The sequence below is a fragment of the Tupaia chinensis genome, unplaced genomic scaffold (genome assembly GCF_000334495.1).
Source record: "Tupaia chinensis unplaced genomic scaffold, TupChi_1.0 Scaffold143584_1, whole genome shotgun sequence".
Classification (NCBI taxonomy): Eukaryota; Metazoa; Chordata; class Mammalia; order Scandentia; family Tupaiidae; genus Tupaia; species Tupaia belangeri.
In genome coordinates this window covers 1641744-1663495 of record NW_006203430.1, presented here as the reverse complement: position 1 = coordinate 1663495, position 21752 = coordinate 1641744, and the positions used below count along the sequence as shown (strand labels likewise).

Here is a 21752-nt window from a genome sequence, read left to right as displayed (position 1 = left end):
AGGGAAGGAGGCAGTGTGTGAGGGCTGGAGGTTAGAGAAGAACTGCCCACATGGGACATATCCACTGGTGATTGCTGTGCCACCTTATTGGGTAGCACTTGTCTTCTCTATGTAGGTGACAGATTTTGAGCATATGATCTGAAGGTCACTTTTTTTTTTCTTTTTAAGATTACTTATTTATTTCTTGAGAGAAAGAGAGAGAGAACACCCCCAACAGAGTTTTTGTGTTGTGATCCACTCCCAGCCTCAGCCAGCCAGAGTCATGGCGTGTATGTGTTCAGTGTGTGCAGGGAGACGTTGGGACACAAACCAGGACCTTCTCGGTTGGTCCAACATGGTGGAGCTTTGTATTACAGCTGTGCCACCATCTGGCCCTGGAAGTTATTTTTCCACACTTTTCAGTATTTGGGTAAAAATCAGGGCAAGAAAGGGAAGTCAGTTAGCAAAGACTTTGTATTCAATACAGTTATTAAGTTCTTTGCTATTTTTATATCTAAATATGCATCCATGGCCTTATGGTTTTGCTTATATATTTGCTTATAATTGATCTGAATGTGGGGGAATGTTTAACTTGTTCTCAAATTTCCAGGTGTTTTGACAAGCAAAAAGGTCACAGATCATGCATTTTGATGGCGACAACTGTGTGAACTCCACCCATATGGAAGCTTTCTGGCTCTATCTCTTCATTGTGAAAATATTGGCACAGGACTGGATTACATCTAAAGTTATTTCTATTGCATATTCTAATTTGTATTGCATTTTCTTTTTAAGGTGAATGACATGTCTGGGTGGATGGTCACCGACCTGATCAGTCCGAGTAAGATTCAGTCTCAGCAGGATGTGCTGGGTGGGCACCGTCAGGTCAGCATCAACAACACAGTGGTCCAGCATAGGCTGGCCTCCACATATTACTGGTCAGCCCCCGAGGCCTACCTCAGAAATAAGGTACGTGTGTTGCTGGATGTAACACTATACTGGCCGAAGATATCAGAGAACAGTATGAAAGAAATTCTGTTCACATTTGAAGTAGTCTTGTTTTTGTTAGGAATTTCTGCTATAGGGTGTGTGTGCTTGCTGGAGAAACAGAGAGAGAGAAAATGAGAAATCGCCTCCTGGAGAGAGCCGTCCCTCAATCCCTTCTCCTCCATTCTCCTCTCAGGATTTTGGGCACACATTCACATGCACCTGGCATGAGGTTTAAGTCACTGGATCCAGGACTCAAACTGTAGTCGACTACATGGGAGTCCAACAGCACAACCATTATACCATCTACAGGTTTCCCTATTTGAAGTAATCTTATAGGTCGCTTAGTGTTTGACAGCTCCCAGCTGCCTTAACTACCATGCCACAGGCTCCTCTGGCTTTTTATTTATTTATTTTAAGAGAGTTTTTTTTTTTTTTTTTTTTTTTTTGCTATAGGGTACATGTGCTTACTATAGAGACAGAGAGAAACAGAGAGACAGAAAGCGAGAAATCACCACCACCATCCCCAGGGGGTTGGCCATGCTGCAATCCCTTCTCCTCCAGTCTCCTCCTGGGATTTTGGGCATGCACACACATATGCCTGGCATAAGTTTTAGGATGCCGAGACCAGGACTCGAACCACGGTCAACTATGTGGGAGTCCAGTGACGTAACCTTTATGCCATCTGCTGGTCCTGGGGGTATTCACTTTTGAGCATGATTTTTTTTTTTCTAACAAATTATAATCCTAGAACATGTACTCCATTTATAATGTGATCTTATCATCAAAGATCAATGACCTTTTTTCTCTTGGGCTCATCTCCAATTTTGTGTAAAGTTTGATTTTGAACATTATTTGGCTGTAAGATACACATCAGAAAGAAAAATCTCTATTTTAATATTAAAAGATATCTGATCAGGGAAAAATACCTTTAGTCCTTCCTTTATTTAGCAGATCAAACATGTTACTTATTGTCCTCCTGCAAGTAGGCAGTGAAATTGAAGTGTTGAGATTATAGTCATAGGCGAAACTCTCTGCCTCCTAAAATATTTAAGTGAAATAAATGTTTGTTGTATGATTAACAAAAGTTTACAGTCATTTACCATGGGGTTCTCTAAGAAGGAGTGCCTTTTTCTTCTATGCATTTAAAGATGGCCTGCATTTTGATAACATCCAACTAAATAAATTATTCACATAATGTGCTTCTTTTTCACTGCCTTTAATGTGGATTTCCTTATATATTGTGGGCACTGGGCTAGCTTACAGTCCAGCTATTTCCAGAAGGATCCTAATGATCCATTTGTTCAAACTCAGGGCTCTCGTTAGTCTCCCTTTGGAGGAACTAATGAACACTCTCATTTTAACATTTCAGCTGACTGCATTTGGCGGCTTCCTGAAATACACGGTGTCTTACGACATTCCCGTGGAGACTGTGGGCAATGATCTCGTGTCTCACGCTGACGTCATCATTAAGGTAACTGTTTTGGCATGGCTTTGCAATACAGTTTAGGGCTTAGTGAGGTGATCATTTTATAACTAAACGCATCTAGATGAGGACATTCCAGCCAGGAGATTGTGGCCAGGTGGCCATTCAGCAGTGTTTGGCCTTGGGTGAACACCTCTGAGATGATAGGTGTGAAAATCTGACTTCGGACCCATTTCTAGTGGTTCCTCAGGACAATTCACATTGTTCTTCTCTTCATCCCTAAGATTTGCCTGTATTTTCATTTTAAAAAGGGAGCCCATGATCCAGATGATGGCATGACATTTGCACACCTGGGTCCCCAGTTTGCACCCAAGACCTCCTTGAACACACCAGGTACAGGCGTGCCTGTGACCTGAACTGGCTGAGGCTGGGAAGAGAGTGCAGCATGGGACCCTGTTGAGGGTGCCTGTCTCTTTCTCTTTCTCATAGACCAAACAAACAAAGTTTAAAAGTAAAATAAAAAGGAGATGAGTTTTTGCTCTGACCTTGGAACTATTGCTTAGCCCTGTAAGTCCCCTTTTCCCTCCTGCTCCGTTGCCTCTCTGAATGAACTGTGTAGACTTTGCTTGCCAATTTGGGCGTAAGAGCTGCGTTGTCGTTTTGTCTTCAACCTCTTTCCCCCTCTCTGTATCCTCACTCCCCACACAAAGACCCAGCTCAGCCTCACCCAGAAGGATTCCCAATGTGGTGATGTCCCAGGGTTTGTGGCATGTTTGGGCAGAAACCACTGTGGGTTCTTGTCTCTAGCGTGCTATGGCCTTGGGTGATCTATATCTCCATCTCCAGCCAAACAACTGGAAACTCTGTAAGGCAAATCACTTTATTAACAGTAATTTTGTGAAAATTTGGAGGTATATTTATATACTTTTTCTACTTCTATTTTTCTAAGTTTATTTTTTTTTCTTTCTTGAAAGAGAGAGGCACCCCAACAAGGTCTTCAAGCCATCATCTACCTCCAGCTTCTGTCATCCTGGATTATAGGCACTCACATATTTAGGGAGGTCCCACAATGGGAACCCAGGACTTTCTCTATGAGGGAACAGTTGCATTACCACTGTGTTAATACCTGACTATCTACTATCTTTTAGTTAAAAAATTTGACAGACAGAGGGACCAGCAGTTAGTGGAATGGCTATGTCACTAGACTCCCATGTAGTCGACTGTGGTTTGAGTCCCGGACTCGGTGGCTTGAACTCACACCGGGCGCATGTGCGTACATGCCCAAGATCACAAAAGGAGAATGGAGGAGAAGGGATTGCGATGTGGCCATCCCCCCAGGGGATGACTTCTCGCTTTCTGTCTCTCTGCCTCTCTCTCTTTTTCTGGCGAGCGCATGCGCCCTATAGCAAAAATCTCTCAAAAAAATAATTTTGACAGACAGAAAAATGTAAAATTCTCTGCTGAAAAAAATATGTATTTTGTATACATCATGATAGGGGGTTTAGGTAAAATGTGAAATTAATTTTTAAAATATATGAATAGGCACAATTATGAAGCAGATGAACTGATCAATGGAGATACAGACTAAAAAATATAAAGTACAAAAACATGAGTGATGTCAAATGGGCCTTTTTGATAAAAAACTGTAGGACTTCATTTCTTTTCTGAGCTCCAAGGAAAGTGCACAGTCTTAATTTATAATTGGACGTCCCTTACAAGAAATGCATAGAAATGCCTTTTCTCTGATAATGCTGGACTCCAAGTTATACACACCACTGTATGTTCATTGTAAAAACCTAAGCACAAATGGAAAACCTAGGTGCTGAATGCAAAATTTTATTTTATCTTGTTATTAAATTGAAGTAAAAATACATTTCCTCTTGTTTTTCAACATTAGGGAAATGGACTTACATTAAGCACACAGGTTGAGGGCCTGTCGTTGCGACCCTATGAAAAGTACATTAATGTGGTTAGACTTGTGCCTGAAAACTTTCGAGATTTCAATAACAGAAAGGAGATCGATCGTGACCAGCTGATGACCGTCCTTGCCAATGTGAGTCATCTGTTGATCAGAGCCAACTACAATTCTGCAAAAATGGCTCTTTATAGGTATGTATTGAGAAGGGAGAAAAAACTTATGGGGGGGATCTTTAATCTATCTTTATGCATTATTATATATTTTAAAACTTTATTTTCTTATTCCTTCCATGAGCAAGAGAGACAGAAACTCACACACACACAGCACCCTAACTGGCCATCGATGCCAGATGCCATGATCCACGCACTGCCTCAGCCAGCCCATCGTGGGAGCATGCATATCTGGTGTGTTCTGGGAGGTCTCCAGACATGAACCCAGAACCTTTGCATGTGGGTTGATTTAACTAAGCATCAAATTTTACTTCTGCAGCACAATCCAGTGCTATCATTTTTTAAAATTGAATATATTTTAATTTAGAAACATAACTCATGGACTAGTTGTCTTTAAAAATATGACATTTGTTAGTATACCTTATTGAAGAATAAGAATACTATTCAGGACAAATACTATTCAATACTATTCAGGACAAATACTGTCTAGTAAGAGACAGACTTGTTGTTAGGATCAGAAACTGTCAAGGGATGTTTCTGAGACAAACCTGATGAGTTTACAGTCCTCTGGACCACATTGCATCTGTTCTCACTTTCCTGATGTGAATGGTCTTAGGTTTGAACATGGTCCGTTCAAGCTTACGTGTCCATCCTGGATCATTTTACTACTTGGAGAAGGTCTTCCTGGCAAGTATGGCCATAAACACTGGGTGCAACTAACACAAAGGTTTATGGCACATTTAAGGATGATCTCTGTATTGGTAATAAGATGATTGGAGAGATTAATTTTTCTGAAGTGCTTAACTCCAAATGAGTGACATCAGACCCTTCCCACGGCTTTCTGTTCACACTTGATGTTGAAAGCATTTCCAGGAAATGATGAAGGCTTCTTGAGAGTGTCTTGTAAGAATCTTCAGTTACTTACAAAAATGGCATCACCATTTTGCTTGAGTTAATCTTGAGGAACCCATCTTCATGAGAGGTCATTGGCGAGTATGGAAATCACATATTGGCCCCTGTCTATTTGTAGGTTGGATTCTGTCTCTCTGGACACAGCTAGTCCCAATGCGGTAGACCTGGCAGTTGCCCCTGATGTGGAGCACTGTGAATGCCCACAAGGTTACACAGGGACCTCCTGTGAGGTAACACTTCTCTTTTCTTCCTACCTTCTTCCTTTCATTTTTTCCTAAGGGAAAACAGTGAACTGAAGGTGCTATAATGCACAGGTGCGTTGTAACTTTAGAAATGTGTGTTTGACCCAAAGTCTTTTGGGCTAGAGTTCTATTGGAAATCAGGCACATGGAAAGGAATCAGATTGCTCTGCCCAGGTTGGACTGGAACCTGGAAATACTGTCCTAGTGCTGCCTTCCTGCCTTAGTCACCAGGCAACTGGCAATGCCCTTGGCATATTTGTATTTCAAAGAAGATTGGATTCAATCACAATTGAACATTTACAAATCACCTGTACAAAACCAGGCTAGCTTTACACAAGTCAAACCCATCTTAAGAACTTCTATGGCCTCTGGTGAGTCCCGCCTCACAAGTAAAATCCATGAAAATGTACTTGGACTCGTCAATAAAAGTAATCTATTGCTTAAAATTTTTTGAAATGATTTATTATAGGCAAGTATCGATAATGACTCTTTCCTATTGAGAACTTCCTACATATTTGGCGCTATTCTAAGCTCTTACCGTGTATTACGTCTAATACTGACAACGGTATCTGGTAGGGGCATTGAAAGAGGGGGTTAGATTTTTTTAAATTTTTATAAGAATTTTTAAAATGTATTTGTATTAACATATGATAATTGTGCATAGTTGTGAAGATACATTGTGACTTTCAGAATGTGAATACAGTGTGTAATGATTAAATCAGAGTAGTTAGTATAGACATCGCCTCATTGAGCAGGCACCTGCCCGGAGGTCTGCATGGTGATTAGAGGGCTGCTGAGCACTCCAACCGCTGCCTGATTCTCTAAGTTGGCTTCTGAGTAAGAGCTGAATTAAAGAGCAAGTTCTGTTTAATGAAAATACTTGGAATGTGGATTAAGCTTCTTGTGTTTCTTGAGCCATTATCCCACCCACATCAGCTCTATTTCCCTCCCAAACCCACCCCACTTGGAGTGCTCCAGCAGTGGCTACTCACTACTGCCCCCTCCAGGTCTGTCTGTCTAGGCCAGCTTCCACTTCTGCAAAGTCCTGCCCCAGGGTCGACTGTCCTAGTCCACAGGTGTTCCACATTCAGCGTAGTGAGTGGCATCCCTGAATGCTTATTACCTGTCCACATTAAGCCCACAGAAACCATACCTGTCATAGTTGCTTAATTCACTGATGCCAGTTTACATAACCTACACTAGAACACTATGTTTGATGCCAATCTTTAATGTATTTTAAGCAAAAGGGAAAAAAAAATTAAGTCCCAAGGAAAAAAAATCCTCTTGGTTGAAGTAATGGTTATAAGACCAAGTGTTACATAATTTCTAAATTAAGAGTATTGCAAAGGAATACTGCTAAGGTGTATGCTATCTCATTACATAACCACCAAGTTTTTGTGTGCATTTCTATCTTTAAAAATAAGAAAGTAATTAGATTATGGTGATTGTTGCATGGCTCAAAAAACTGAATTGTACACTGAAGGTGGGTGAATTTTATAGCATGACATGTAAATAATACCTTGAGAAAGATGTCTGGAAAAGAGAAAAAACAAGTAATATGTACCTTTCTCTATTCATGGAAACGTGAGCAGTTTTTCTGACATATTGGAAAGAAGATGTTTGCATAATGTACAAAGTTGCATTCTCAAGCACTGGTCACCTGATTTCTTTTGCAGTCCTGCCTCTCTGGCTATTACCGCGTGGATGGCATACTCTTTGGAGGAATTTGTCAACCGTGTGAATGCCACGGCCATGCAACGGAGTGTGACATTCACGGTGTTTGCTTTGTGAGTTTCCTGCTGTTTTTTTAACCATGAGTGCCCCCCCCCCCAGGGCCATGCCTCAATGGGGAGTGCTTTATCCTCTCTCTCTCTTTCTCCCTCTCTCTTTGGAGAGCACAGGTGCCCTCTAGCAATAAAACAACAACAAACAAACACAATGAAAAGTAGTTATTTTCTTTATCAAATTACAAAGCAATGTAAAGATAGAAAATATTGTCCACTGATTAAATACAAAGAATCAGATCTTTTCAATGAAAGTGCTAGTATTTTTAACATTTTGGTGCAAAGTATACCAAAAGAGGAATAATGAAACTTAGAGTAATCATGCTCATTTGTACACTATATACCTTATAGTCAGTTTCTATAAACCCTCCAGAAGGTACCCTCTTTCATGCGATATGAGTTGAAACAGGGCTTAACAAATATGCAGTTAATCTTGAGAAGGAACTTGGGGGCAGGTACAGGGTGAGACTTGTTTTTTCACTTCAGTCAGGAATTCTTTTATGTCCGAATGCGTTGAAGCCAGGTCACATTCTGGGTTCTATGCATTGAAGCCAGGTCACACTCTGGGTTCTAAGGCTTTACTCCTCCTGCGTGGACCAAATGCATATGCCTGCCAGCTGTGCTCCGTCCACCTGGCAGGGGAACGTTCCTGCTCTTTCTGAAAAGGATTGATGGAGTCCCAGAGCTAGGGAAAATTAATGATCAGGCCCCTGGGGAAGATCTGATGCCCTCGTGCCCTGGATTGCTTATTCTCTCTAGACCTAATTGTCCTTTATTCTGTAAGGAGAGCTTCATTTTGTCCTTGACTCAGTTCTTTGTTCTTTAAATAAAGCTTTTGTAGGAGCTGCATGAAGTTGTGGTCTGTAGACAGCCCCTCTAGGATTTTAGGTGCACAGGGCTTGGTGAGGTCATTACTGTTTTCACTTCTCTGTTTTTGCCATTAGGTTTGCAAGCCCAACCTTTCAGAGGTCTCTTCTGGCATTTAGGGGGGTGGTCAGGAGCCATGGCTGTGCTGGCTGTGACTTCAGTTACAGCTCAGCTGGAAGGATAGATTCCTCATAGTTCTATAAGTACAATGCTATGACTTCAGTTACAGCTCAGCTGGAAGGGTAGAGTCCTCATAGTTCTATAAGTACATTATTTACAAATATCTCTACTTGTTTAAAGTGAACATAATAAATAGCCACTGTCCTTAAAACTCTAATTGCAATAAATAGTAATATTTTCTATAATTTTAAACATATTTTGTGAGAAATGCTTTTGGGCTTATGGAAGTTACAAATGTAGTAGACAGTTCAAAGATCACCCTCACCCAGCATCCTCTAATGCTAAAATCTTGCATAACCCAAGTATAGTCATCAAAACGGAGGAATTAACATCATCACATTATGAGTAACTAAACCACTGACTTCATTCCAGCAGCCTTCATGTTTCCATTCATGTCTGCTTCTTTCCTTTTTCTTTCTTTTTTTTTCTTTTCTTTTTTCTTTATTTTTATTTTTTTATTTTTTGAGAGGTTTTTGCTATAGGGCGCGTGCACTCGCCTGAAAGACAGAGAGAGACAGAGAGACAGAAAGTGAGAAATCACCCCCCAGGGGGATGGCCACACCGCAATCCCTTCTCCTCCATTCTCACCTCTCAGGATCTTGGGCACGCATGCACACGTGCCCAGCGTGAGTTTAAGCCACTGGGTCTAGGACTCGAATCACGGTTGACTACATGGGAGTCCAGCGACATAGCCATTACCCCAATTGCCAGTCCCATGTCTGCTTCTTTTCTGATATCAAGCCCAGGACCCCACGCTGTATGTGGTTCGTCTTGCCTCCTTGTGTCCTCTATCCCCCAACAGTTCCTCAGTGACCCTTTGTCTTCCATGACTATGGCGTGTTTGGAAGAGTGCTGAATGTTCTGTGGGATGTCCCTCAGTCAGGGCTCACCAGATGTTTTCCTATGCTTGGAAGAAGACAGGGAAGCAATGTGCCTTCTCGGTGCAACGTGCCAGGGCTACATGATGTGGCCATGTCTTCTCCCTGGGGTTGTTCACCTGGATCACTCAGTAACATGATGTCTGCCAGGCTTTACCACTGTAAAATTACTTTGTTCCCCTTTTCAAACAATTATATTTTTAGGGGGAGGTGTGAACAAATAAAGGCATAGATGGAAATTTCAGAAAATATAAAAACTGGGTTGTGCCAGTTATGTGTTTAACATTTTTCTCATCTATTTTCAAAAGCAAATTTGCATTCTTTTTGTAGCTGTTCATAGTCCTTGGCCTTGTATAAGGGGGTCTTCAAAAAGTTCAGGGAAACCATGGGGATTTCAAAATTTTTGTACCAAAGTAAAGGACCAAAGTCCTTTTTCCACAGACTCTTTGTGGTACCCTTATACCTAGTTATCCAGCTCCTAGGAGTTAACTCCTTGTTCACAGTTTATCAAAGAGAAGGTTGCAGTTGTTCTCAGTGTCCTTATTTTCCCTGAGCTTTTGTTGCTTTTTGTTCCAAGGAGAAACAGATTTCTTCTTGTGGTTTGGCGTCAGCTAGAAAAGAAAAGGGCAAAACACCAGTTGTGTATGTCTTGGGCCTTCGTGTCTTTCTTTTTCCAATTAAAAGAAAATGTTTTCCTCCCTGAGGAGATGAATATTCTCATCGCTTCACGTCCAATACCACTGACAGGGGCAGTCACTTAAAAGGATACTGGCACACAGCTGAGAAAATGGAAAAATGGCCCCTTAGTAGGTTTTTAAACAGAATTACACAATAGCTTCCCCAAAGAGAAAGGCGGCCCAATCTGGCTCTTTGATCAAAAAAAAAAGTCTCATGGGCGTGTAAGTGAACATAGTTAAATGTATTTTAAAAGAAATTAAAGTTAATTTGCATAGTATGTTTAGCTCAACTATGTAGCCATTTACCAAGGCCAGTTGCATTGTGAATTCATTCGGGTTGACTATCAAAACCAAGATCAATGGAGGAGAGAAAAAAGGTCTAAGATGGTGCTCTCCAAGCAGTCCTCTGAGGACCAGCAAGGTGGGCATTGCCTGGGAACTCGTTAGAAATGGAGACCCGCAGGCCCCTTCTCTGACCTCCTGAATCAAAATCTGGTTAGCCATATATGGTTTGTATCCCCATTTGAACTTAGAAGCTCTGGTTTAGGATAACTTTAACTAAAACGGTAGAAACCCTAGTATAAAATGGATGTAGTACAAATGAATCCAATTCCAAAAGTTTGAAATCCAAAATACTCCAAATTCTGAAACTCTGAGAACCAACATGCCACAAGTGGGAAATTGCATCATAAGATGGGTCGTAATCTAAACACTGCATTACAAAATACCATATGAAGTTACTTTCAGGTAATGTGTAAAGGTGTATATGAAACATAAATGGATTTTGTATTAAGACATGGGTCCTATCCCCAAGATGTTGCTTAGGCGGATGCAAATATTCCAAAGTCTAAAAAAAAATAAATCTAAAATCTGAAACCCTTCTGGTTCCAAGCATTTCTGACAAGGAGGTCCTCAACCTGTAATTTCAAACTATTTTTTAAAATAATTTTGCTATAGAGTACATGTGCCCAACAAAAAGAGACAGAGACACAAAAAGAGAAAAAAGGAAAGTGAAAAAGCACCCCCAAAGGGGGATAGCCATGCCTCAATCTCTTCTCCTTTATTCTCCTCCAAAATGAGAATTTTGCCCATGCACACACACCTGCACAGTGTGTTTTTCAAGTCACCAGATCTGAGACTTGAACTGCAAAGTTGGCTATGTGAGATCCAGATGTTTTAATCTCCACGCCACTGACTGACCCCCAAACTAAACTTTATGTGGGACAATTTTCATCAACCTCAGGAATTATAGAAACCTATGTAGTTTAGAAACTGAAAATACTATTTAAATGGCTAGATGAAAGTGATTAATAGATATATATATATGTAAATCAGGGACCAGCAGGTAGTATAATGGTTACATCGCTGGACTCCCACATAGTCGAGTTCAAGTCCTGGGCCTGGCAGCTTAAAAATCAAGCTGGGCATGTGTGCGTGTGTGCTCAAAATCCTGAGAGGCATATGGAAGAGAAGGGATTGCAGGGTGGCCATCCCGCCTGGGGGGGCGGTGTCTCACTTTCTATCTGTCTGTCTCTCTGGTGAGTAGATGCACCCTATAGCAAAAATCTCTCTAAAAGACAAACAAACAAACAAAACGAACAAAACAAAACAAAAGTATGTAGACTGAGTGGATCTAAAAGAAGGGGTAAAGGGGAAATGACTAAGGTAGACACCATGAAAAGAGGATACTCAGGGTAGGAGCAAGGGGGTGAGTGCAGGCAGTGATGGGTGGAGTGACAGGAAAAAAACCGTGGGTGGCTTTCAGTGTGGAGTGGAACCTAGAGACACTGAGTCAGGGGGGAAAGCAACCTGAGCAAGTATGTGCAAAATAGACCTACATCCCCTGGAGTGTTGCCGTGCACTCGGTCCTGGGTGCTCCCCACTTCCTCTGCTCTCTTCCTCATTCAGCATAGTATGCACTATGTGAAATGTTTGCAGTCTTGCAAGACTTCCTATTTTGTTTATAAATTTGTATTTTATTTGCACCCATAGTAGTATTCAGAATAAAGAAATAAAATGATTATGCCAGCTGCAACCAGCGAGTGGCATAGTGGTTAAGGTGCTGGACTCCCACATGGCTGAATGGGGTTTAAGTCTCAGATCCAAAAGCTTGAAACTCCTACTTGCAGCACATACGTGCATGCCCCAAATCCCAGGAGAATGGGGGAGAAGGGGTTGCAGTATGGTCATTCCTCTAGGGGGTGATTTCTCACTTTCTCTGTCTTTCCAGTGACCCCTCACATCCCATAGCAAAAATCACTCACAGAGGAAAAAAAAAAAAAAAGACCATCCCAGATTTATATTATTGTGTTGTGGTATGTCTTTTTGCTTTCTGGCACTTATCTAATATATGCTTTGGGCATGCGTAGAACTACATTATTATAGTGTGGTGTTGCACAGTATGTATTGATAAATACATAGACATTTTTTGCTAGATGACCCTGTAGTAGAAATGGAACTTGGTCATTAAGTGTATGTTTTTCTAATTACTGATTATGATCACTTTCTTTCTTCTTCTCAAGTCTAGCGGTTTTTAATTACTTATTTAAACAAACCAAACCGATGGTGTGGTGGTTAAGGTACTGGGCTCCCAAAGGGCTGACCATAGTTTGAGGCCTGGACCCAGCGACTTGAAAACCATGCCAAGTAGTGTGTGTGCATGCCCAAAATCCTGAGAGGAGACTGGAGGAGAAGGAGTTGTGGTGGGACAACCCCCAACCTGGGGGGTGATTTCTTACTTTCCTTTTCCCTGTCTCTTTCCAGAGAGTGCATGAGCCCTATGGCAGAAACCTAAACAAACAACAACAACAACAAAAAAGACACCTTTATTTGGAAATTATCTTAAATTTACCCAAAAGTCATAAGAAATAAAAATAGCATTTAGGGGGACCAGCAGTTGGCATTAATAGCTATGTTGCTGGACTCCTATGTAGTCGACTGCAGTTCGAGTCCTGGACCCGGTGGCTTAAACTCACGCTGGGCATGTGTGCATGCATGCCCAAGATCCCAAGAGGAAAAGAAAGGAGAAGGGATTGTGGTGTGGCCATCCCCCGTGGGGGATGATTTCTTACATTCTGTCTCTCTGTCTTTCTGGCAAGTACACACGCCCTATAGCAAAAACCTCTCAAAAAAAAAAAAACAAATAGCAGCCTGATGGTGCTGTCAGTAGCAACTGAACTTCGGAGCTGGAAGTCACTTGGCTGACCACTGTCCCAGTCTCTGGGTTCAGCCTCTAAGAGTGCCCTGAGGCACTTTCATATGTGCCGCAAATCCTGATGAGCTGGAGGGCTGGGGAAAGGGAACTGCAGCATGATAGGCCCTGTAGAGGGTACTTCCTAATTCTTTCTCTCTCTCTCTCTTTTTTTTTTATTTCTCATACTTTCATGCATGCAGCATCCATCATGGATGAAATAAATAAAACTGAAAATAGTACCTTAGAACAGTATCATTTACCCAGATTCCCCACTGTTGACTTTTCTCTCATTTGCTTTATTAGACTTGTTCTCTACCTTTCTAATTGTATCATCTTTTTACAAGCTATTAGTGGATATATTATATATATAGTCTGGTTACTTATTCCTAAATATTTCAGTGTACATATCTTTGGAATAAGGAATTTCTCTAACATAACTACAGTACAGTCATCAATGTAAGTAAATTTAACATGCATATATATATTCTACTTTTTCTAGTCTACCCTCCACTTTTTAGGTTTGTCAATTGATGCAGTTCTGTGCTGTGTGGCATTGTTTCCCTCCAGTGGAGTCCCCCATTTAGGCTAAAAAAAAATTGTATTGTTGTGTCTTTTTACTCTAATGCCAAAGATTTCCATAGCCTTTCTTTGTCTTTGATGACATAAGCAACTTGGAGAATCTAGTCATCTTAAAAAAAAAAAGTATATGTTCCTTATTTTGAGGTTCTTGTTGTTTTGTCATGGGTGGATTCAGTTTATGCATCTCTTGCTAGAATTCTTCTTTCTGATGTGTCTTTCTTAGAGCACCACACGTGTGTCCAGCTGCCTCTCACTGGTGGTGTTAATTCTGGTTACACAGGCAAAGTGCTGGTCAATTTCTACACTATATAGTCTCCGTTCTTTTCCTCTGACAGTTAATAAGCAGTCTGAGGAAGACTTTAAGAACAGACGAATATCTCATTCTTCATCAGTATTTCCCTGTAGTTTTAGCCGTTTTTCCAAACCAGTATCATGTTTGGAAAAGGATGAGCCATCCAGGCTTATCAGTGGGCATGCAGTATCCTACCATCCATCAGTAACAGCCCTCCTTTACCTCGAGGGTTTTTTTTTTGTTTGATTGTTTGTTTTTACCTACAGGGTATCTCTCTGGGCTCATGGATTTCCCACATGCCCAGATGTAGCAGTAGGAACCTATGTAGAAGTGTTTGACTATATGGCGCAATGAATATTGCTGCGTTGCTGAGTTTCTGGATTTTGTTACTTTCCTTTAAAAAACATGGAAATTGATTTTGGCAGGCAGTTAAATTATTACCAAATAAGCTTGATTGCTTCAAGGCTTGTTTTTAAGCTTTATTTTGATATAGTTTTTACTCTATGGCAGGTTTAGCTCTGCCATATTAAGTAATTTTCTGGAGTCTCTGAGTACCCTAGGTATTTCTCAGTTCTCATACTGGTCAGAATTCTAATGTCTCTCAGTGGCATGTGAGTTCTAAAATGTTCAGGTTATATCTCATCTGTATTTCTTTGTCTGGCCACATGGAGTTTCACTCTATACAAGAACGGCTTAGTAACAAGAAATGGAGAATTGTTTATTGATGATAACACATAGGGTAATATCCTTGATTGAGACAATATACAGTGTACTCTGGATGGAAAATCTCATTTTGTATGCTGTAATGATGTACAGTGAATGAATGTAAATAAATAAATTTACAATGGAAAAGAATAGCTTAGTAGTCAGTAGAAGTTGGGAAGGATCCCATGTGCGTATTTCTTGAGTTCTTATTCTGTGACGCTCCAGCACTCTGCCCCAGACCCTAACCTGGGCCTGTCTTCCCAAACTGACCTCTGTCTCCGCAATTCAGCCAGACCACTATGTTCCACCAGGGCGGCCCCTGCCTGATAAATGTCTCCAACAGAAAGATAATCCTAGGACTCTCCTCTTTACTTTCCTTCCCTGGGAAATCACAGACCTGCATTAGCTGCTGTCCGATGGCTGAAGGCAGGTGTTGTTATACTTTATTTTGTTACACTGTTTTCTCTTTTCTTTTCTTCCCTTTTTCCTTTCTTTCTTTTCTTTTTTTTTTTTTTTTTTTTTTTTTTTTTTTTTTTTTTTTTTTTTTTTAGTTGCCAGAGGGTATGTACACTCACCAGAGAGAGCAGGTGAGCAGGTAGAGAGTGAGGGAGGAAGAAAGCACTCTCTAAGTGGTTTTCCCCTCTCCTGTTTCTCCATCCTTTTGGGATTTGGGGCACACATGCATATGTGCCCAATGTATTTTTTAACCTATTTGGTCTGGGATTTGAACCACAGTCAATTCTGTCAGCTTCAGCTCCCTTAAGCAGTAGGCTGCAGGTCTGGTTCATTTGTTTCAGTTTTCTGGTTGTTTCCTACAGGTGGGCAAGCTTAGTACCAGTTACTCAGTTAGAGTGAAAGTTCTTAGGTTTCTCAGTTTTACAAACTACAGTTCTCAAATCTGGAACAGGCAATTCTTCCCTGTGTAATTTAGAGTTTAGCAACTTGTTTTAGCATTTTATTTGTTTGTTTTGTTTTCCTTTTTTTACACTTGGACTTTAAATTGTTTGTAAATGAGCCTGAAAATCCTTTAAGGAAATCTGAGCTAATTCTTCTTTTCTTGACTGTGCCCTAGGGGTGTGCACACAACACCACAGGAGACCATTGTGAGCAGTGCTTGCCTGGCTTCTACGGGGTGCCTTCCCGAGGGACACCTGGGGACTGCCAGCCTTGCGCCTGCCCTCTTGCTGTAGCCTCCAACAAGTAAGTCTCACCACACTGTGGTGGGCCCTGCCTGATGTGGCCAGGATTCCCACCGAAATGTAGCCTAACATCATCAGAGCATGTCGAAGACTGTGAACTTTGCTTAGGATTAATGATGAAGAGGGTGGATTATCTTCTTAAAACAAAGGATTTCTGCAGTTAATTATGCAAGAAAAAGTGTAGGATCGCAAGGACACATGCCAACTTTCTTCCTCTTGGTCTATGTTGGTCATTGGTTCTTTCACAAGTATGTGTTGTGCACCCCTCACTTCAGAGCTAGAAGGTAGAGGGGATACAGAGACAAATAAAGCCTTGTGCCTAGGCTCGAGGGGATTTTTATTTTGTATTTAAATTTATTCATTTATTTTGTTTATTTATTTATTTTATGAAATAGGGGGAAGAGAGAGACAAAAACAGAGACAGGCCTCTCTAACAGGGTGTTCACACTGTGATCCACCTATCTCATTGTTCCATATCATAGGCATGTATGTGGGCCTGGTATGTACAGAGAGGTCCTAGGACATGAACCCAGGACCTTCCTATGTGGATTCAATTGTGTCACCACTGCCACCACCTGGCTCCAAGGGAGTTTCAGATCTAATGACCGAAATACATGGCTATAAGGCCGAGAATCGCTGGATCTGCTGTCAAGTGTCTCTGTGTGACTATCACAGCAAGTGCCATGAGAGGCAAGCTGTCCATCCTAGCTGCTGGCCCAGGTCTCACAGGATGCTCATGGCTATCATGGAAGCCTGTCCCCCTGACAGGAACAGAGAGAAAGCTATGCTGAACTCACCTGGGTAAGCCCAGGAATGGTTCTCGGATGAGGTTCTGACCTCAGACTTGAGGCCTAAGGGGAACTTTGACAGACAGCATGGAAGGGCATTCTTGGATGCCAAGGCATGGCAGCTGACATGAGCACTTCCTGTCTGAGGAATTGCTGATGGACCTGGAGCAGGAAGCTGGAGGGTGGTGGAGGAGACGTAAGACCTGTATGTCACACTGAGGCAGTGTGTCCTGTAGCCAGTGGTTCGAAAGCCTTTCTCTCTCATTGTTTTCACCATAAGAACTCTTCCTCCTACCACCCCAAAAAATTCCACACAAGGATTTTTTATTAGAAGCTGTAGTATATTAAAAGGATACAGTCAAGGCTACTAGTGATAAATTCATGGGGCCTCTCACCATCCCAGACAGGCTTTCCCAAGACTCAGGATAGGGTTTGAGGGGACCTCAGTCAGCTGTGGGGGTGCTTGAGAAGGTGCAGGAACCTCCTGTCAGTGCCGTGTCTATGTCAGGTTGCTCTCGCCCCAGCCTCACAGAGACACTTGACAAATGGATCCGGGCCATTCTCAGCCGTATAGTCATGTATTGTGGTCATTAGATCTGAAACTCTCTTGGGGCCAAGTGGTGGCGCAGTGGTGGCACAACTGGACCTACACAGGAAGGTCCTGGATGAGCATCCTGGAACCTCCCTATACATGCCATACTCACATGCAGGCCAGCTGAGACAGGTGCATCACAGTGTGAAGACCCTCGCTCTAAGGTGGGAAGACCAATGCCAGGAACCAAGGAGAGGAACCCACTCCCCCAGAGCATCAAGCAGCCTGGAGGAGATGACAGCTGAGTTGAGCACTGGGTTAAGCCTTGTCAACCCAGGGAGGAGCAGTGGGGAAATGGGGAGGTGGGGGAGGAAATACACTGTGGGCCGAGGGACAAGAGGAGTCAGGAGCACCTGATGGCCAGGAACAAGGAATGGATCTGGATGGGACTCACAGGGTGGGCTGGGTGGCCAGAGGCCTTGGTTCCAGGCTGAGAGGTGAAAACCTATTGAAAGCTTGTAAAGATAGGATTGGCAGAAATTAAGCATTTCGATGGCCGGCCCATACATTGTAGTTAAGTGTTGTGCAATGAGAGCTGTACCCCACGTGGCTGACCATGGTTCTGGTGGCTTCACGGTTCTGACTTGCCAAGCACATGCTCAACTTCCTCATGGGATGAAAAAATGGAGGAAAAGGATTGTGGTGTAACCACACTCTATTGGCGAGTGCTTTCTATCTGTGTCTGTCTCTCTGGCAAGTACATGTACTCTCTGGCAATTTAAAAATAATAATAATAAAGTGACAAAAATGAATATATGAATTTTAACAACTTATTATTTGTTTAACACTTCTGCACCATCCATTGGGAAATTGCATTTGCTTCTTCTGTTTTGACAGCTTCAGCCCCACCTGTCACCTTGATGATGAAGGCGAAGTGGTCTGTGACCAGTGTGCTCAGGGATACTCGGGGACTTGGTGTGAGAGGTATTCTGTGTTGCTCTACTGGTTTAAAAAGCTGGGTTAACATTTATAAAATTCAGTATAAATGCTGTGAGTTATCTTTAAATGTGTAGTTAAGTGTGGTTTGGGAGTTTAAATGCATAGTTATTATTTTATGTATTATCTTATGGAATCATAAAGACACACCAGAATACCAGTTAAAAAAATATTGTCGAAGCTTGCTGGGAATTTGTATAGAACAGTATTCCATGTCCTAGAACTGATCTGAGTTCTTATCAAGAACAATAGAGAACAGGGGGGAGTCAGATTTACAGCCCACCCATTTGAATATTCCATTCCTCTGCACTATTCCGTAGGTCATATGTGGTTTGATTTAATAGTTGTCCTCTGGTGCCTGCAAGCCAGTGGTGTCTTTTCCCACGTGTAAATCTTTGTGCACGACTCAGGCTAAGCCTGCAGGAGAGGTGCAGGACTTCCTGGTGGCCAGGAGGGGGTTGAGGTTGGCCCTGGAGATGGGGACAGATTTCTATGTCTTTATTCTCATTTTGGACCCTTTCCCCTTCCTGGTGGCCAGGAGGGGGTTGAGGTTGGCCCTGGAGATGGGGACAGATCTAATGTATTTATTCTCATTTTGGACCCTTTCCCTATTTGTCACAATGGGTGAAGGAGACCCGTGAATGCCTGGGTGTAGAGTTGTATCCCTTTCACAGTAAATCTCAGAGAAAAGAGTCAGTCTGATTTATTGGCCACTCAGGGAGACCCCGGATAGGGGGATAATGTCTTGAGTAATTGCATTTATTGAATCCCACTTTCCATCTTTGATATAGATGTGCAGATGGTTACTATGGAAACCCAGCCGTGCCCGGGGAATCCTGTGTTCCCTGTGACTGCAGCGGCAATGTGGACCCCTCAGAGCCTGGGCACTGTGACTCAGTGACTGGGGAGTGCCTGAAGTGCATAGGGAACACAGACGGTGCCCACTGTGAGAGATGCGCAGATGGGTTCTACGGGGACGCCGTGACAGCCAAAAATTGCCGTGGTGAGTGCGAATGCAAGCGCGAGGATGGGAGGCAAACCCCTTGTTTATTGCTGTGGAAGTGTCTGTCTATCCACGCACATGCACCTGAGGCTCCGCTGATTAGGTAACCTTGTCTGGAGTGATTACTTGCCTGGTGCCGGGCCTTCAACCGACCTAACATAGAACCAAGGCTTAGTTCGTCCCGCTTTGGTCTGCATTTCCTTGGTTCGTTACTGCTTATGAAGCAGTGGCCTGGAAAGTAGGCATCCCTCCATTCGAGGAGAAAGTGCGACTGTAGAAAATCTCAGCTCTGCTCCCAGGGACTGGGAGGAAGGGAGAGCGATGCCCAAAGCCTGGCCATTTGCAAGGAAGTGCTGCAGGGTCGTATGAGGAGATGGGATGTAAGTGTCAGCAGGGAAATGGCAGGACTCAAACCCCAGGAGCTGCATGGTGTTGGCATGGCTTAGCAGTTTGTTCCTGGAGTACTGACTGCTCTGCTTAGTTCCACTTGGAACCTTGAAGTTGCAGATCATGTAAAACTCACTCGCTGAGAAAAGTAGAATTTCATATCCCTGAGATAACTTACCTTAGCCTGACACAGCCCTCAGACTTTTTGCAGGGGAGAGGAACATAGTATCAAGAGAACAAATGACTAAAAATGGCAATTATAAATTAATTCAATAAATTTATACAACTGCTGAAGTTCTGTTATGACGTTACAACATAGAGACACAAGAGGGCGCAAGAGATGCATGAAACAATTTTGTAGGCACACAGAAGTTAAAAAACGTTTTATGGCCCTGGGCCTCAGCCTCATCTTCAGCATCCTGCCACCTGGATTGGTTATAAGAGCAGGATAACTGTGATAACTGGGACTTGCATAAAAGTTTACAAAACATTCACAATTCTTATGTCTTTTCTTTTTATCTTTAACTGTGAGCCTTGGTGATTCATTCCGATGTTAATTCATTGTTTGTTTGTTTGGTTGGTTTTTTTTTTTGGCGAGGTTTTTGCTATAGGGCACGTGCACTCGCTAGACAGACAGAGAGAGCCAGAGAGACAGAAAGCGAGAAATCACCCCACAGGGGAGATGGCCACACTGCAATCACTTTTCCTCCATTCTCCTCTCGGGATCATGGGCACGCACGCACACGCGCCCAGCGTGAGTTTAAGCCACCGGGTTCGGGACTCAAACCGCGGTGGACTATGTGGGAGTCCAGCGACATAGCCATTATGCTAACTGCTGGTCCCAAATCATTGTTGTTTTAAGCATGTTTTTCCCAGACACTATACTGAATACTGTGATAGGTTTAGTCCAGATCTATTGGAGGAAAAGCACATGTGTGGATCCCAGGCTTTGGAATATGACTAATGTGAATTTGATTCCAGGGCTGATCATTAACTAGCTGTGTAACATTGGGTAAATGTATTTACCTTTCTGAGTCACTATTTTCTTCATACATAAAATGGGCATAATTAGATGTGTGTACTGAGGCCTTTCTGAGAAGCTAATAGATAACAAATGTGAAGTTCCGGACAATAAACAGGTGGTAGCTATTATAACTATTAGTAATAACGGAGTAATTTTCTTCTTCTCTAACAAGTGCTGTACAGTAGAAATAGAATGCAAAGCACACATATAGCTGTTCTGTGTTATGTTAAATGGTCTAGTAGCCACATTTTGAAAAGCGAAAACAGCCAAGTGAAATACACTTTAATATGGTTTATTTAAACTGATGTACTCAAACATTATCATTTCATTTTATACTCAAGTTTTAAAAGTGTTAATGAAATATTTACTTTTTTTAATGTGGAGTCTCTAAAATTCAATGTATGTTTATAGTTCAGCTCAATTAGGATGCTAGATCTTTTTAAAGAGGTTTTTGCTGTAGGGCACATGAGCTCCCTGGAGAGAGAAAGAGATTAAGACAGTGAGAGGAAAAGTGAGAAATCACCCCTTGGGGGATAGCCACTCCTCAATCCCTTCTCCTCCATTCTCCTCCCGGGATCTTGGGCACACATACACATGTGCCCAGCATGAGCTTTAAGTCACCAGGTCTGGGACACAAACCACAATCGGCCGTGTGGGAGTCCAGGGACACAACTGCCACACTATCTGCCAGTCCCAGGATGCTAAATTTTTATCAGAAATACTTAATCTGTGTTTAGAGTAGTATTAACAAAATTTGCAGTAGAAAAAGTTGTTCAAACACATTGGTAGAAACTGAAAGATTAGAGGATATAAAGGCATTGAAACAGCTACAGACACGAGGCAGTGTGGGAGGAGGGTGGAAGGAGGGTGGGAGAGGCAGAGAGTGTAGGGAGGGAAATTAGGGAGAAAAATAGAAAGACAAGACATTTGTGGGACACAGAAATGCTTTATCACCTGTGATGATGACATATATAGCATCCTCGACTGGGCTGGAGTGAAGTATATTTCAAATTGGGTAAATTTGCTTTGCAAGCTAA

General features: G+C 42.2%; 1 protein-coding gene across 1 annotated transcript in view; it reads left to right on the top strand.

Annotated features, from left to right (window-relative positions):
• The window catches only part of LAMA1 (laminin subunit alpha 1), a 142001-nt gene that overhangs the window by 42039 nt on the left and 78210 nt on the right, over window positions 1-21752 (top strand). The window contains exons 12-19 of the mRNA XM_006164146.3: window positions 772-945; window positions 2336-2437; window positions 4287-4498; window positions 5508-5619; window positions 7308-7418; window positions 15859-15986; window positions 18203-18289; window positions 19093-19304. Coding sequence (XP_006164208.1) covers window positions 772-945; window positions 2336-2437; window positions 4287-4498; window positions 5508-5619; window positions 7308-7418; window positions 15859-15986; window positions 18203-18289; window positions 19093-19304 — 1138 coding nt within the window. The remainder of the gene's footprint in view (window positions 1-771; window positions 946-2335; window positions 2438-4286; window positions 4499-5507; window positions 5620-7307; window positions 7419-15858; window positions 15987-18202; window positions 18290-19092; window positions 19305-21752) is intronic.